At 49.1% G+C, this 16,560-nt stretch overlaps 2 protein-coding genes across 2 annotated transcripts in view; both read right to left on the bottom strand.

The window, feature by feature from the left end:
• Nucleotides 1-434: 434 nt before the first annotated feature.
• On the bottom strand, nt 435-5,506 carry LOC145340443 (protein pelota homolog). The gene is made up of 4 exons (XM_080184909.1): nt 5,417-5,506; nt 4,552-4,644; nt 2,954-3,104; nt 435-584 (listed from the first exon to the last, which is right to left on the bottom strand). Exons 1-4 carry the CDS (start codon nt 5,455-5,457, stop codon nt 435-437), a joined length of 435 nt encoding a protein of 144 aa, XP_080041035.1. The 5' UTR covers nt 5,458-5,506.
• Nucleotides 5,507-7,912: 2,406 nt separating this feature from the next.
• Nucleotides 7,913-16,560, bottom strand: part of LOC145340445 (guanylate-binding protein 3-like) — a 17,516-nt gene continuing 8,868 nt past the window's right edge. Inside the window, exons 4-8 of the mRNA XM_080184912.1 lie at nt 16,100-16,378; nt 14,820-15,100; nt 12,341-12,553; nt 9,283-9,385; nt 7,913-8,277 (exon numbers count right to left, since the gene is read on the bottom strand). Coding sequence (XP_080041038.1) covers nt 7,913-8,277; nt 9,283-9,385; nt 12,341-12,553; nt 14,820-15,100; nt 16,100-16,378 — 1,241 coding nt within the window. The remainder of the gene's footprint in view (nt 8,278-9,282; nt 9,386-12,340; nt 12,554-14,819; nt 15,101-16,099; nt 16,379-16,560) is intronic.

The raw sequence follows: 16,560 nt of genomic DNA, 5'->3' as shown, positions 1-16,560 counted from the left end.
CTCGAAGGCCTACTTGGCCTACTCCTGCTCCTATTTCTTATGTTATTATGTTCTTACGTTCAACTTTTACAGATGCCCCATAGAAAGCATCCTTTCCGGATGTATCACAGCTTGGTCTGGACTCCTGCTCTGCCCAAGACCGCAAGGAACTACAAAAGGGTGGTGAATGTAGCCCCAATCCCATCACACAAACCAGCCTCCCATCCATTGACTCCGTCTACACTTCCCGCTGCCTCGGGGAAAAGCAGCCGGCATAATCAAAAAACGTCCCCCACACACCCCGGACATTCTCTCTTCCACCTTCTTCCATTGGGAAAAAGATACAAAAGTCTGAGGTCCCGTACCAACCGACTCAAGAACAGCTTCTTCCCTGCTGCTGTCAGACTTTTGAATGGACCTATCTTATATGAAGCTGATCTTTCTCTCCAGCCGAGCTAACAGGACCTGGGGAGAGGTCTGAGAGAGGGAATACCAGTCTTCACAAGACACATACCTATTCGTTCAAGCACCACACTGTCCCACTGTTTCTTAGCGAGGGTAAACTTCCGGTTTAATTCCAGCTCTATGGTGTGATAGGCACCCATCTGTCAGAGAGAGAGAGACAGAGAGAGAGAGAACGTCACTCCCACTGTGACAAAACCCCCTCGATTAGATTCCAGTCTGTAACTCACTCCTGGGTATCTGTTATTCTATATATAAACCACCCCGAACCCCTCGATTAGATTCCAGTCTGTAACTCACTCCCGGGTATCTGTTATTCTGTATATAAACCACCCCGAACCCCTCGATTAGATTCCAGTCTGTAACTCACTCCCGGGTATCTGTTATTCTGTATATAAACCACCCCGAACCCCTCGATTAGATTCCAGTCTGTAACTCACTCCCGGGTATCTGTTATTCTGTATATAAACCACCCTGAACCCCTCGATTAGATTCCAGTCTGTAACTCACTCCCGGGTATCTGTTATTCTATATATAAACCACCCCGAACCCCTCGATTAGATTCCAGTCTGTAACTCACTCCCGGGTATCTGTTATTCTATATATAAACCACCCCGAACCCCTCGATTAGATTCCAGTGTGTAACTCACTCCCGGGTATCTGTTATTCTATATATAAACCACCCCGAACCCCTCGATTAGATTCCAGTCTGTAACTCACTCCCGGGTATCTGTTATTCTATATATAAACCACCCCGAACCCCTCGATTAGATTCCAGTCTGTAACTCACTCCCGGGTATCTGTTATTCTGTATATAAACCACCCCGAACCCCTCGATTAGATTCCAGTCTGTAACTCACTCCCGGGTATCTGTTATTCTGTATATAAACCACCCCGAACCCCTCGATTAGATTCCAGTCTGTAACTCACTCCCGGGTATCTGTTATTCTGTATATAAACCACCCCGAACCCCTCGATTAGATTCCAGTCTGTAACTCACTCCCGGGTATCTGTTATTCTATATATAAACCACCCCGAACCCCTCGATTAGATTCCAGTCTGTAACTCACTCCCGGGTATCTGTTATTCTATATATAAACCACCCCGAACCCCTCGATTAGATTCCAGTCTGTAACTCACTCCCGGGTATCTGTTATTCTATATATAAACCACCCCGAACCCCTCGATTAGATTCCAGTCTGTAACTCACTCCCGGGTATCTGTTATTCTATATATAAACCACCCCGAACCCCTCGATTAGATTCCAGTCTGTAACTCACTCCCGGGTATCTGTTATTCTATATATAAACCACCCCGAACACCTCGATTAGATTCCAGTCTGTAACTCACTCCCGGGTATCTGTTATTCTATATATAAACCACCCCGAACCCCTCGATTAGATTCCAGTCTGTAACTCACTCCCGGGTATCTGTTATTCTATATATAAACCACTCCGAACCCCTCGATTAGATTCCAGTCTGTAACTCACTCCCGGGTATCTGTTATTCTATATATAAACCCCCCCGAACCCCTCGATCAGATTCCAGTCTGTAACTCACTCCCGGGTATCTGTTATTCTATATATAAACCACCCCGAACCCCTCGATCAGATTCCAGTCTGTAACTCACTCCCGGGTATCTGTTATTCTATATATAAACCACCCCGAACCCCTCGATTAGATTCCAGTCTGTAACTCACTCCCGGGTATCTGTTATTCTATATATAAACCACCCCGAACCCCTCGATTAGATTCCAGTCTGTAACTCACTCCCGGGTATCTGTTATTCTATATATAAACCACCCCGAACCCCTCGATTAGATTCCAGTCTGTCACTCACTCCCGGGTATCTGTTATTCTATATATAAACCACCCCGAACCCCTCGATTAGATTCCAGTCTGTAACTCACTCCCGGGTATCTGTTATTCTGTATATAAACCACCCCGAACCCCTCGATTAGATTCCAGTCTGTAACTCACTCCCGGGTATCTGTTATTCTATATATTAACCACCCCGAACCCCTCGATTAGATTCCAGTCTGTAACTCACTCCCGGGTATCTGTTATTGTGTGTATAAACCACCCCGAACCCCTCGATTAGATTCCAGTCTGTAACTCACTCCCGGGTATCTGTTATTCTATATATAAACCACCCCGAACCCCTCGATTAGATTCCAGTCTGTAACTCACTCCCGGGTATCTGTTATTCTATATATAAACCATCCCGAACCCCTCGATTAGATTCCAGTCTGTAACTCACTCCCGGGTATCTGTTATTCTATATATAAACCGCCCCGAACCCCTCGATTAGATTCCAGTCTGTAACTCACTCCCGGGTATCTGTTATTCTATATATAAACCACCCCGAACCCCTCGATTAGATTCCAGTCTGTAACTCACTCCCGGGTATCTGTTATTCTATATATAAACCACCCCGAACCCCTCGATTAGATTCCAGTGTGTATCTCTCTCCCGGGAATCTGTTATTCCGTACATACAGCGATCTCCTCACCTTCACATACTCATTCTCCTGAATATTGGTCCCTTTCACACGCAGCATACAAGCCTGAGCGTCAAAGTCAATGGTCTCCACACTGATGGTGAGGGTGGTCCTCACCCTGTTACTGCCCACACTGCCCGTCGATGACTCCAACTGCACCTTCCTGCAAAGGAGGGACAAGCGCTGAGGGTTGGCACGTCAGGAGAGGCCCAGGCTGTGTCTTGGCCTAGAACCCAGTAGGCCCGAAATCCTCCGTTTGATTTATTATTGACACGTGTATTGGGATACAGTGAAAAGTATTGTTTCTTGTGCACTACACAGACAAAGCATACCGTTCATAGAGTACAGAGGGGAGAAGGAAAAGGATTTGATTTATTAGTGTGACGTGTATCGGGATACAGTGAAAAAGATCACCAACAACCTGTCCTGGTCCCCCCCCCACGCCGACACTATAGTTAAGAAAGCCCCACCAACGCCTCTACTTTCTCAGAAGACTAAGGAAATTTGGCATGTCCGCTCCGACTCTCACCAACTTTTACAGATGCCCCATAGAAAGCATCCTTTCCGGATGTATCACAGCTCGGTCTGGGCTCCTGCTCTGCCCAAGACCGCAAGGAACTAGAGAAGGGTCGTGAATGTAGCCCCAATCCCAACACGCAAACCAGCCTCCCATCCATTGACTCCGTCTACACTTCCCGCTGCCTCGGGGAAAAGCAGCCGGTATAATCAAAGACCCCCCCCACACACACCCCGGACATTCTCTCTTCCACCTTCTTCCGTCGGGGAAAAAGATGCAAAAGTCTGAGGTCCCGTACCGACCAACTCAAGAACAGCTTCTTCCCTGCTGCTGTCAGACTTTTGAATGGACCTACCTCGCATTAAGCTGATCTTTCTCTACACCCTCGCTGTGACTGTAACACTACATTCTGCACCCTCTCCTTTCCTTCTCTATAAACGGTATGCTTTGTCTGTATAACGCGCAAGAAACAATACTTTTCACTGTATCCCCATACACGTGACAATAATAAATCAAATTGAGAGTAGATAAATAGGAGTTGTGGACTGCGTTGGTGAGAGACAGGAGCGAGGATGAGACCCACTCCTTCCCTCCCGGCTCCTCCCAAGCCATCCACCGTCATCGCCACCCCCCAGGAAAAGATTTACTAGGATGTTACCGGGACTTGATGGATTGAGTTATAAGGAGAGGCTGGATAGACTGGGACTTTTTTCTCTGGAGTGTAGAGGGGTGATCTTATAGAGGTCTATAAAATAATGAGGGGCACAGATCAGCGAGATAGTCAATATCTTTTCCCCAAAGGTAGGGGAGTCTAAAACTAGAGGGCAGAGGTTTAAGGTGAGAGGGGAGAGGGTCCAGAGGGGCAATTCTTTCACCCAGAGGGTGGTGAGGGTCTGGAACAAGCTGCCAGAGGCAGTAGTAGAGACGGGTACAATTTTAAAAAGTATTTAGACAGTTCCATGGGTACGATGGGTATAGAGGGATATGGGGGCAAATACGGGCAATTGGGGTTAGCTTAGGGGTTTAAAAAGAAAGGGGCAGCATGGAGAAGTTGGGCCGAAGGGCCTGTTTCCACGCTGGAAACCTCTCTTACCGGATGGTTGAGGCCCGGAGACTGTCTTTCACCTGCACCAGGTTGTAGGTGTGCCACATGTCCTCAGCTTCCTCGGGCATCAGGGTGATCTGCCTGTGGGAGGGAATGGACAGTCAGAGGGGCTCCGACACTCTCTGTACCCCCACCCCGGTTAACCACGCTACCCCATCCTCCCCCCGCCCCCCCCCCACCAGTTGACCGTGCTACCCCTTCTCCCCCCCTCTCTGGGTTGCCACGGTGACCCTCCCCCCCTCTCTGGGTTGCCACGATGACCCTCCCCCGCTCTCTGGGTTGCCACGATGACCCTCCCCCGCTCTCTGGGTTGCCACGGTGACCCTCCCCCCTCTCTGGGTTGCCACGGTGACCCTCCCCCCCCCCTCTCTGGGTTGCCACGGTGACCCTCCCCCCCCCCTCTCTGGGTTGCCACGGTGACCCTCCCCCCCTCTCTGGGTTGCCACGGTGACCCTCCCCCCTCTCTGGGTTGCCACAGTGACCCTCCCCTCTCTCTGGGTTGCCACGGTGACCCTCCCCCATCTCTGGGTTGCCACGGTGACCCTCCCCCCTCTCTGGGTTGCCACAGTGACCCTCCCCCCCTCTCTGGGTTGCCACGGTGACCCTCCCCTCTCTCTGGGTTGCCACGGTGACCCTCCCCCATCTCTGGGTTGCCACGGTGACCCTCTCCCCTCTCTGGGTTGCCACGGTGACCCTCCCCCCTCTCTGGGTTGCCACGGTGACCCTCCCCCCTCTCTGGGTTGCCACGGTGACCCTCCCCCCTCTCTGGGTTGCCACGGTGACCCTCCCCCCTCTCTGGGTTGCCACGGTGACCCTCCCCCCTCTCTGGGTTGCCATGGTGACCCTCACCCACCCAGAGCTGTCCCTGTCAATCAATTTGCTCAGCAGCTTCATCCTTCTTCCCCTCCCCCCAGGCTCCCACCGCCGCTCCTCCAAGCTCCCAAACCCGGACCGGCAACCACCGCTTCATTTTTTTCCCCCTTAAAATGGCGGCTGGTCCTGGCACAAACAAACCACACCCACATACGCTGTGTGACAATTAGAGGATGGCCATCTTTCAGACGGGCAGCGCGGGTGCGGCTCCGTCTTTCCCCGGGAGGGGGCGGCGGCCCCTGCCCCTGGCCCAAAGGCGGAGCATGCGCACTGCCTGACAGTGGCTGTTGTCAGTGACGTCATGTCTGGGACGGGCACTCTGGGCGGAGGCCGCATGCGCGCTGCTCTTTTGCGGGGCGGGGAAGCGGGTAGCTGGCCATCTTTGTTACAGGCAGGAAGTTTGGCCGCATTGTGAGGATTGGAGCTTCTGGAGCCGCCATGATTGATCCTCCCCAATGCCCCAGATTGAACTTAGTTGGAATGAATGAAATTGAAGAATCTCAGTGAACCTAATTCCATTTAATTTAACAATTTAATTGAATTCAACTCAATTTAATTACACTTAATTCATTTATTAATATCACCGTTGTTATACAGTCAAAAGTATTGTTTCTTGTGCACTATACAAAGCATACCATTCATAGAGTACAGAGGAGAGAAGGAAAAGGATTAGATTTATTATTGTCACATGTATCGGGGTACAGTGAAAAGTATTGTTTCTCGCGCGCTGTACAGACAAAGCATACTGTTCATAGAGAAGGAAAGGAGAGGGTGCAGAATGTAGTGTTACAGTCACAGCGAGGGTGTAGAGAAAGATCAGCTTAATGCGAGGTAGGTCCATTCAAAAGTCTGACAGCAGCAGGGAAGAAGCTGTTCTTGAGTCGGTCGGTACGGGACCTCAGACTTTTGTATCTTTTCCCTGATGGAAGAAGGTGGAAGAGAGAATGTCCGGGGTGCGTGGAGGGGGGGTCCTTAATTATGCCGGCTGCTTTTCCCCGAGGCAGCGGGAAGTGTAGACGGAGTCAATGGATGGGAGGCTGGTTTGTGTGATGGGATTGGGGGCTACATTCACCACCCTTTTGTAGTTCCTTGCCGGTCTTGGGCAGAGCAGGAGCCCAGACCGAGCTGTGATACATCCGGAAAGGATGCTTTCTATGGGGCATCTGTAAAAGTTGGTGAGAGTCGTAGCGGACATGTCAAATTTCCTTAGTCTTCTGAGAAAGTAGAGGCGTTGGTGGGGCTTTCTTAACTATAGTGTCAGTGCGGACTTGCCGGGGGGGAGGTGTTGAGCTTTGCAGGACCCCTCGGTTATCCCTTCTTCCCAAAGCCCCCATTACGTCCCCACCCTTTACACCCTCCCCCCACCATCACTGACTCTACCCAGCATTTAAACCCCTCCCACACCCCCACCCTCCCGATGATGACCCCCTTAACTAACAAATGTCTCCATGTGGAGAATGGCCCCAGTGTTTGCCCCTGTGGGTGGAATGAAGCAGCGAGGCACAATAAGGTGGATTCAAAGCTTCATTTCTAAATTTACAGCCACAGTGTACATGAACCGCCCTCACAAACCCTTCACAATTCTCTGCACCCTCCCCAAAGCCCAACTCTTCGAGATAATTGACATGGAGAATGATCCGCACTAGGCCGCAATGAAGCCTGGCCCTTTCCTGCTCTGCGTGTGGGGGGAGATTCACTCCCACACCGGGTGTGAGATGGGGAACTAGGCCGCAATGAAGCCTGGCTCTTTCCTGCTCTGCATGTGGGGGGAGATTCACTCCAACACCGGGTGTGAGGTGGGGAACTAGGCCGCAATGAAGCCTGGCCCTTTCCTGCTTTGCATGTGAGATGGGAAACTAGGCCGCAATGAAGCCTGGGTCTTTCCTGCTCTGCGTGTGTGAGCAGATTCACTCCCACACCGGGTTTGAGATGGGGAACTAGGCTGCAATGAAGCCTGGCTCTTTCCTGCGGAGAGCGGATTCAGTCTGTTAAGACCTAGGCCAGAAACTCCAATACTGGATACAATCCTGTTCGCCGCTCACTCCCAGAAGGATGTGGAGGCCTTGGAGTGGGGAGAGGAAAGGATGCCGCCTGGTAGCTACGAGGAGAGGCTGGAGAAACTTGCTTTGGATGGCCTGATCGTGGTGTACGAGATGACGAGGGGCGTGGGTAAAAAAACGGTCAAGTACACGGGGACAGAGGCCGAAGGCACGTGGGCGAAAGATATGCGAGGTGAGTTTTTTTATACAGAGGGAACTCGGTGGGGGGGGAGGGAGGGGAGGTAGCGGAGGATAGTGACATCTAAGGGGACAAAAATACATGACTAGGATGGGAATGGAGTGAGACGGTCCCTGGAAGGGGAGGGAGATGGTCAATAAATGCTGTGTCCAGCATCGCCCCTGTCCCCCCACCAATGAATAAAAGATTTGCGGGTTGAATTCCAGGATTTGGCGCAGGGGACGGCCTTGAGAGTGAGTCATTTCTTCACCAGGAAGACCAAGATCAACTTCACTATTTCAATGCCGAGGGACAGGAAATTCAGGATGACGTACTGCCAGAGCGAGAGACACTTGGTCCTCATGAACTCTGCTCTCAAATTCATCCGGGCCGCCTCCAGCCTCGAGCTATCTTGCACGTGGCCCTCCCCGAGGTACCTGGCCACCTCCACCTCCCTGTGTCTGATGGCCTGTTCCTGTTCCCTCATTCTCAGTGCCTTCTCCGTCTCAAACTTGGCCTCCAACTGAGTGAACAACTCTTTACGGCGGGCCTGCTCTGCGGCGTCTCTCTCCAACTCCTTGGCTCGGAACTCATTGCTGAGTTCAGTAATCCTCTCCGTCAACTCTGGAGAAGCAAGTCCAACACAAACACAACACACATCAACCTCTGCGGCATTGTGCATTTAAATAGCGCTTATTCCTCCCATGTTGTACCTCCCTATGATGGTGATAGTGTAGAGGGAGCTTTACTCTGTATCTAACCCCGTGCTGTACCTGTCCTGGGAGTGTTTGATGGGGACAGTGTAGAGGGAGCTTTACTCTGTATCTAACCCCGTGCTGTACCTGTCCTGGGAGTGTTTGATGGGGGGACAGTGTAGAGGGAGCTTTACTCTGTATCTAACCCCGTGCTGTACCTGTACTGGGAGTGTTTGATGGGGACAGTGTAGAGGGAACTTTACTCTGTATCTAACCCCGTGCTGTACCTGTCCTGGGAGTGTTTGATGGGGGGACAGTGTAGAGGGAGCTTTACTCTGTATCTAGCCCCGTGCTGTACCTGTCCTGGGAGTGTTTGATGGGGGGACAGTGTAGAGGGAGCTTTACTCTGTATCTAACCCCGTGCTGTACCTGTCCTGGGAGTGTTTGATGGGGGGACAGTGTAGAGGGAGCTTTACTCTGTATCTAACCCCGTGCTGTACCTGTCCTGGGAGTGTTTGATGGGGACAGTGTAGAGGGAGCTTTACTCTGTATCTAACCCCGTGCTGTACCTGTCCTGGGAGTGTTTGATGGGGGGACAGTGTAGAGGGAGCTTTACTCTGTATCTAACCCCGTGCTGTACCTGTCCTGGGAGTGTTTGATGGGGGGACAGTGTAGAGGGAGCTTTACTCTGTATCTAACCCCGTGCTGTACCTGTCCTGGGAGTGTTTGATGGGGGACAGTGTAGAGGGAGCTTTACTCTGTATCTAACCCCGTGCTGTACCTGTCCTGGGAGTGTTTGATGGGGGGGACAGTGTAGAGGGAGCTTTACTCTGTATCTAACCCCGTGCTGTACCTGTCCTGGGAGTGTTTGATGGGGGAAAGTGTACATCGCCCACCCCTAACACATTACCGGTGTCCACAATAATTTGCTCACCAGCTAACTGGGCCTCCTTCTCACTGGCAAAGCTTTCCATGGTCTGCAGGGACTGAGATTGCGGTTTCAATGATTCCAGGAATGAGGAAAGGACTTGACCAGGCTGTCAGGGAGAAAAGATTCAGTGACGACTTGTTGAAATTGCAGAGACAGGACCCTATCCCTCTATTCCCCATTCCCCGTTAAGCTTCCGAATAAAATACGTGTCTTCTGGAATGCTGTTCAAATAAATACAAGTAACACACCGAATAAAACAAGATCCTGTTGGTATGATGTTCAAATAAATACAAGTAGCACACCGAATATAATAAAATTCTGCTGGAATGCTGTGCAAATAAATACAAGGAACATCCTGAATAAATCAAGATCCTGCTGGAATGCTGTTCAAATAAATACAAGGAGCACACTGAATTAAATAAGATTCTGCTGGAATGCTGTTCAAATAAATAATTCTCTGCCCGTTGAAGTGGTGGAGGCTGCCTCGCTAAATATTTTTAAGACGCGGGTTGATGGGTTTTTGATAGGAGAGGGGATTAAGGGTTATGGGGAGAGGGCGGGAAAGTGGAACTGAGCAGCGACAGATCAGCCATGATCTTATTGAATGGCGGGGCAGGCTCGAAGGGCTGGATGGCCTACTCCTGCTCCTATTTCTTATGTTCTTATGTTCTTAAATACAAGGAACACATTAAATAAAATAAGATTCTGCTGGAATGCTGTTCAAATAAATACAAGGAACAGATTGAATAAAATAAGATTCTGCTGGAATGCTGTGCAAATAAATACAAGGAACATCCTGAATAAATCAAGATCCTGCTGGAATGCTGTTCAAATAAACACAAGGAACAGATTGAATGAAATAAGATTCTGCTGGAATGCTGTTCAAATAAATACAAGGAACAGATTGAATAAAATAAGATTCTGCTGGAATGCTGTGCAAATAAATACAAGGAACATCCTGAATAAATCAAGATCCTGCTGGAATGCTGTTCAAATAAATACAAGGAACACATTGAATAAAGTAAGATTCTGCTGGAATGCTGTTCAAATAAATACAAGTAACACACCGAATGAAATAAGATTCTGCTGGAATGCTGTTCAAATAAATACAAGGAACACACCGAATGAAATAAGATTCTGCTGGAATGCTGTTCAAATAAATACAAGGAACACATTGAATAAAATGAGATTCTGCTGGAATGCTGTTCAAATAAATACAAGTAACACATTGAATAAAATGAGATTCTGCTGGAATGCTGTTCAAATAAATACAAGGAACACACTGAATAAAATAAGTTTCTGCTGGAATGCTGTTCAAATAAATACAAGGAACACACTGAATAAAATAAGTTTCTGCTGGAATGCTGTTCAAATAAATACAAGTAGCACACTGAATATAATAAGATTCTGCTGGAATGCTGTTCAAATAAATACAAGGAACACATTGAATAAAATGAGATTCTGCTGGAATTCTGTTCAAATAAATACAAGGAACACACTGCATAAAATAAGTTTCTGCTGGAATGCTGTTCAAATAAATACAAGGAACACGTTGAATAAAATAAGATTCTGCTGGAATGCTGTTCAAATAAATACAAGGGACACATTGAATATAATAAGATTCTGCTGGAACGCTGTTCAAATAAATACAGGGGACACATCGAATAAAATAAGATTCTGCTGGAACGCTGTTCAAATCAATACAAGTAACTCACCGAATGAAATAAGACTCTACTGGAATGCTGTTCAAATAAATATAAGGAACACACTGAATATAATAAGATTCTGCTGGAATGCTATTCTAAGAAATGCAAGTAACACATTCACCAAAGACTCCATATCTTTCTCACCCCCCATTTGATGACACTGGCAAAATTACACCAACGTTATCTTTGGAAAATTGATTGGTCATCACAAATATAAAAGCGAGGGTACAAAGGGAAAAACCAGGAGTTTTTTTTTGCAACTGCCATCTCTCAAACCTCGAAAGTCGGGGCGGGGGGGAGCAAATGCCAGTGGCCAAGAGTTGAGAGTTCTCAGCTCTTAAGCCTGCCAGCTTTACGTATGTCTGAAAAGAAGGTCACATCTAACCAGCAAAAGGTACCAAATCGAGAAAAACTTGACAGGGAAATTTCCTGAGAAACTCCAGAAAGTTCTGAAAGCTTTAGTTTTTTTTTTGGAATTCACTAAATTCTATTATTACCCTCATTTGTTAATGAATGTTTCTTGTATTTATTAGAACAGCAATCCAGCAGGATCTTATTTTACTTAATGTGTTACTTGTATTTATCAGAACAGCATTCCAGCAGAATCTTACTACATTCGGTGTGTTCCTTGTATTTATTTGAACAGCATTCCAGCAGAATCTTATTTTATTCGATATGTTACTTGTATCTATTTGAACAACGTTCCAGCAGAATCTTATTTTATTCTAACTGTTCCCAGTATTTATTGGAACAGCATTCCAGCAGAATCTTATTTTATTCGATGTGTTCCTTGGATCTATTTGAACAGCATTCCAGCACAATCTTATTTTATTCGATGTGTTCCTTGGATCTATTTGAACAGCATTCCAGCAGAATCTTATTTTATTCGATGTGTTCCTTGGATCGATTTGAACAGCATTCCAGCAGAATCTTATTTTATTCGGTGTGTTACTTGTATTTATTTGAACAGCATTCCAGCAGAATCTTATTTTATTTAATGTGATCCTTGTACTTATTTGAACAGCACTCCAGCAGAATCTTATTTTATTCTGTGTGATCCTTGTATTTATTTGAACAGCAAGCCAGCAGAATCTTATTTAATTTAATGTGTCAGCTGTTCAGTTAAATTTCCCGGATCGTGAAATAAATAAATCATGAAAGTGTTCATTGCAAAGTGAGGGTCGGATATTTCTGTTAGCCACCCACTGAACCATTCTCAACGAGAGTTTACACCTTCCCAAACACTTTTAACAGCGAGGCGAGGTGGTCCTCTTGGGGGTTGCAGCTCTGCTTATTAATGATAAGCAGGTGTAACTAACTGACCCGGGAGAGAAACAGGGAACTGGAGGACCTACGTTAAATTCTCCAACACTCCTGGCGTTGTATTCTTCGATGCACATCTTTAGATCCTGTTGGAATTCCGCATGACCCCCGACTTTCATATAATGCTGAGAACTTAACTTCTCCTGAAGTGATCCCATGGTTTCCGAAATTAAGGCCTTGCATCGTCTTTCCGAGTCGCTTTCCATCTTGGAAACTTGCTCTCGATAGCGTGAGTCCAGCGCAGCCTGGGAAAAGTCACAGCAGAAAAACCTGTACACAGACTGGTGTCTCTCAGTCCCCTCTCTCTCTCTCTCAGGGAGATATCTGTCCACTGACTGGTGTCTCTCAGTCCCCTCTCTCTCTCAGGGAGATATCTGTACACTGACTGGTGTCTCTCAGTCCCCTCTCTCTCTCAGGGAGATATCTGTACACTGACTGGTGTCTCTCAGTCCCCTCTCTCTCTCTCAGGGAGATATCTGTACACTGACTGGTGTCTCTCAGTCCCCTCTCTCTCTCTCAGGGAGATATCTGTACACTGACTGGTGTCTCTCAGTCCCCTCTCTCTCTCTCTCTCTCAGGGAGATATCTGTACACTGACTGGTGTCTCTCAGTCCCCTCTCTCTCTCAGGGAGATATCTGTACACTGACTGGTGTCTCTCAGTCCCCTCTCTCTCTCAGGGAGATATCTGTACACTGACTGGTGTCTCTCAGTCCCCTCTCTCTCTCTCTCTCTCAGGGAGATATCTGTACACTGACTGGTGTCTCTCAGTCCCCCCTCTCTCTCAGGGAGATATCTGTACACTGACTGGTGTCTCTCAGTCCCCTCTCTCTCTCAGGGAGATATCTGTACACTGACTGGTGTCTCTCAGTCCCCTCTCTCTCTCTCAGGGAGATATCTGTACACTGACTGGTGTCTCTCAGTCCCCTCTCTCTCTCTCTCTCTCAGGGAGATATCTGTACACTGACTGGTGTCTCTCAGTCCCCTCTCTCTCTCTCTCAGGGAGATATCTGTACACTGACTGGTGTCTCTCAGTCCCCTCTCTCTCTCTCTCTCAGGGAGATATCTGTACACTGACTGGTGTCTCTCAGTCCCCCCTCTCTCTCTGTCTCTCAGGGAGATATCTGTACACTGACTGGTGTCTCTCAGTCCCCTCTCTCTCTCTCTCAGGGAGATATCTGTACACTGACTGGTGTCTCTCAGTCCCCTCTCTCTCTCTCTCAGGGAGATATCTGTACACTGACTGGTGTCTCTCAGTCCCCTCTCTCTCTCTCAGGGAGATATCTGTACACTGACTGGTGTCTCTCAGTCCCCTCTCTCTCTCTCAGGGAGATATCTGTACACTGACTGGTGTCTCTCATTACCCCCTCTCTCTCAGGGAGATATCTGTACACTGACTGGTGTCTCTCAGTCCCCTCTCTCTCTCTCAGGGAGATATCTGTACACTGACTGGTGTCTCTCAGTCCCCTCTCTCTCTCTCTCAGGGAGATATCTGTACACTGACTGGTGTCTCTCAGTCCTCTCTCTCTCAGGGAGATATCTGTACACTGACTGGTGTCTCTCAGTCCCCTCTCTCTCTCTCAGGGAGATATCTGTACACTGACTGGTGTCTCTCAGTCCCCTCTCTCTCAGGGAGATATCTGTACACTGACTGGTGTCTCTCAGTCCTCTCTCTCTCAGGGAGATATCTGTACACTGACTGGTGTCTCTCAGTCCTCTCTCTCTCAGGGAGATATCTGTACACTGACTGGTGTCTCTCAGTCCTCTCTCTCTCAGGGAGATATCTGTACACTGACTGGTGTCTCTCAGTCCCCTCTCTCTCTCTCAGGGAGATATCTGTACACTGACTGGTGTCTCTCAGTCCCCTCTCTCTCAGGGAGATATCTGTACACTGACTGGTGTCTCTCAGTCCCCTCTCTCTCTCTCTCAGGGAGATATCTGTACACTGACTGGTGTCTCTCAGTCCCCTCTCTCTCTCTCTCAGGGAGATATCTGTACACTGACTGGTGTCTCTCAGTCCCCTCTCTCTCTCTCAGGGAGATATCTGTACACTGACTGGTGTCTCTCAGTCCCCTCTCTCTCTCTCAGGGAGATATCTGGACACTGACTGGTGTCTCTCAGTCCCCTCTCTCTCTCTCTCAGGGAGATATCTGTACACTGACTGGTGTCTCTCAGTCCCCTCTCTCTCAGGGAGATATCTGTACACTGACTGGTGTCTCTCAGTCCCCTCTCTCTCTCTCTCAGGGAGATATCTGTACACTGACTGGTGTCTCTCAGTCCTCTCTCTCTCTCTCTCAGGGAGATATCTGTACACTGACTGGTGTCTCTCAGTCCTCTCTCTCTCTCTCTCAGGGAGATATCTGTACACTGACTGGTGTCTCTCAGTCCCCTCTCTCTCTCTCTCAGGGAGATATCTGTACACTGACTGGTGTCTCTCAGCCCCCTCTCTCTCTCTCTCTGGGTTATCTATATCCGACCCGTGACCCATCTCGAGTTGTCCATCGCGAAATTACCTCGAGTTTCCCGAGATGTTTGCCCGATTTGTCCATCAGAGAATGTCTCATGAAGGTTTGAAGAGCTTCCTTGTGATTGTGCTGGTACAAACGAGCGAGACTGACAAGATTTTGGGACGGTTCGGCAGACTGTGCTGCAGCCAAATCGTCGTAGCGTTCCAAAGCTTTGGAAACCGCTGTCTCGTTTTCCAATTCTGCCATCCGGGCGACACTGCTCTCCACACACGGGATATCCTTCCTCACAAAGTCACGGACATAGCCCTCCAGTAATCCACACAACACTGCAGCCAGAGAGACACCCATCAGTGATCCCAATCCCATTCCCGTTCACTCCCACTGTACACAATCCCAATCCCCCTTCCCGTTCACTCCCACTGTACACAATCCCAATCCCCTTCCCGTTCACTCCCACTGTACACAATCCCAATCCCCTTCCCGTTCACTCCCACTGTACACAATCCCAATCCCCTTCCCGTTCACTCCCACTGTACACAATCCCGATCCCCTTCCCGTTCACTCCCACTGTACACAATCCCAAACCCCTTCCCGTTCACTCCCACTGTACACAATCCCAATCCCCCTTCCCGTTCACTCCCACTGTACACAATCCCAATCCCCTTCCCGTTCACTCCCACTGTACACAATCCCAAACCCCTTCCCGTTCACTCCCACTGTACACAATCCCAATCCCCTTCCCGTTCACTCCCACTGTACACAATCCCAATCCCCTTCCCGTTCACTCCCACTGTACACCATCCCAATCCCCCTTCCCGTTCACTCCCACTGTACACCATCCCAATCCCCTTCCCGTTCACTCCCACTGTACACAATCCCAATCCCCTTCCCGTTCACTCCCACTGTACACAATCCCAATCCCCCTTCCCGTTCACTCCCACTGTACACAATCCCAATCCCCTTCCCGTTCACTCCCACTGTACACAATCCCGATCCCCCTTCCCGTTCACTCCCACTGTACACAATCCCGATCCCCCTTCCCGTTCACTCCCACTGTACACCATCCCAATCCCCCTTCCCGTTCACTCCCACTGTACACAATCCCAATCCCCTTCCCGTTCACTCCCACTGTACACAATCCCAATCCCCTTCCCGTTCACTCCCACTGTACACAATCCCGATCCCCTTCCCGTTCACTCCCACTGTACACAATCCCAATCCCCTTCCCGTTCACTCCCACTGTACACAATCCCGATCCCCTTCCCGTTCACTCCCACTGTACACAATCCCGATGGATCCTGTGCCCCTGGAGTTGATGAACTCACTCGTTCCGGTGATGTGATATCCGCCCAGGACTCTCTTCACCTTCCCCTCGGTGTAAACGTACTCCGAGAATCTCCCAAACTCTTCCACAAAATCCTCGTCCACCTCGGCGTCGGACAGTTCCTGGAGGCGCTTGAGTTTCCTTCTCGCGGCCGGACACCCAAATCCAAAGCAGCGGCGGGAAGGGAAGTATTCCCGCAGGCACTTCCGGAGAGAGTTGTAGTCTTGTGTCTTCTCTGTCGCCTCTGTGGAGGGATCCGTTTCGATTACAACATCACAACTTGCTCCAGTCTCTCTGCCTGTCCCCTCCTCTCTCTGCCTGTCCCCTCCTCTCTCTGCCTGTCCCCTCCTCTCTCTGCCTGTCCCCTCCTCTCTCTGCCTGTCCCCTCCTCTCTCTGCCTGTCCCCTCCTCTCTCTGCCTGTCCCCTCCTCTCTCTGCCTGTCCCCTCCTCTCTCTGCCTGT

Source organism: Carcharhinus amblyrhynchos, unplaced genomic scaffold (genome assembly GCF_965287045.1).
Source record: "Carcharhinus amblyrhynchos unplaced genomic scaffold, sCarAmb.v2.hapA chromosome_1026, whole genome shotgun sequence".
Lineage (NCBI taxonomy): Eukaryota > Metazoa > Chordata > Chondrichthyes > Carcharhiniformes > Carcharhinidae > Carcharhinus > Carcharhinus amblyrhynchos.
The sequence above is the reverse complement of the archived record's forward strand: the minus strand, read 5'-3'. Positions and strand labels throughout refer to the sequence as shown.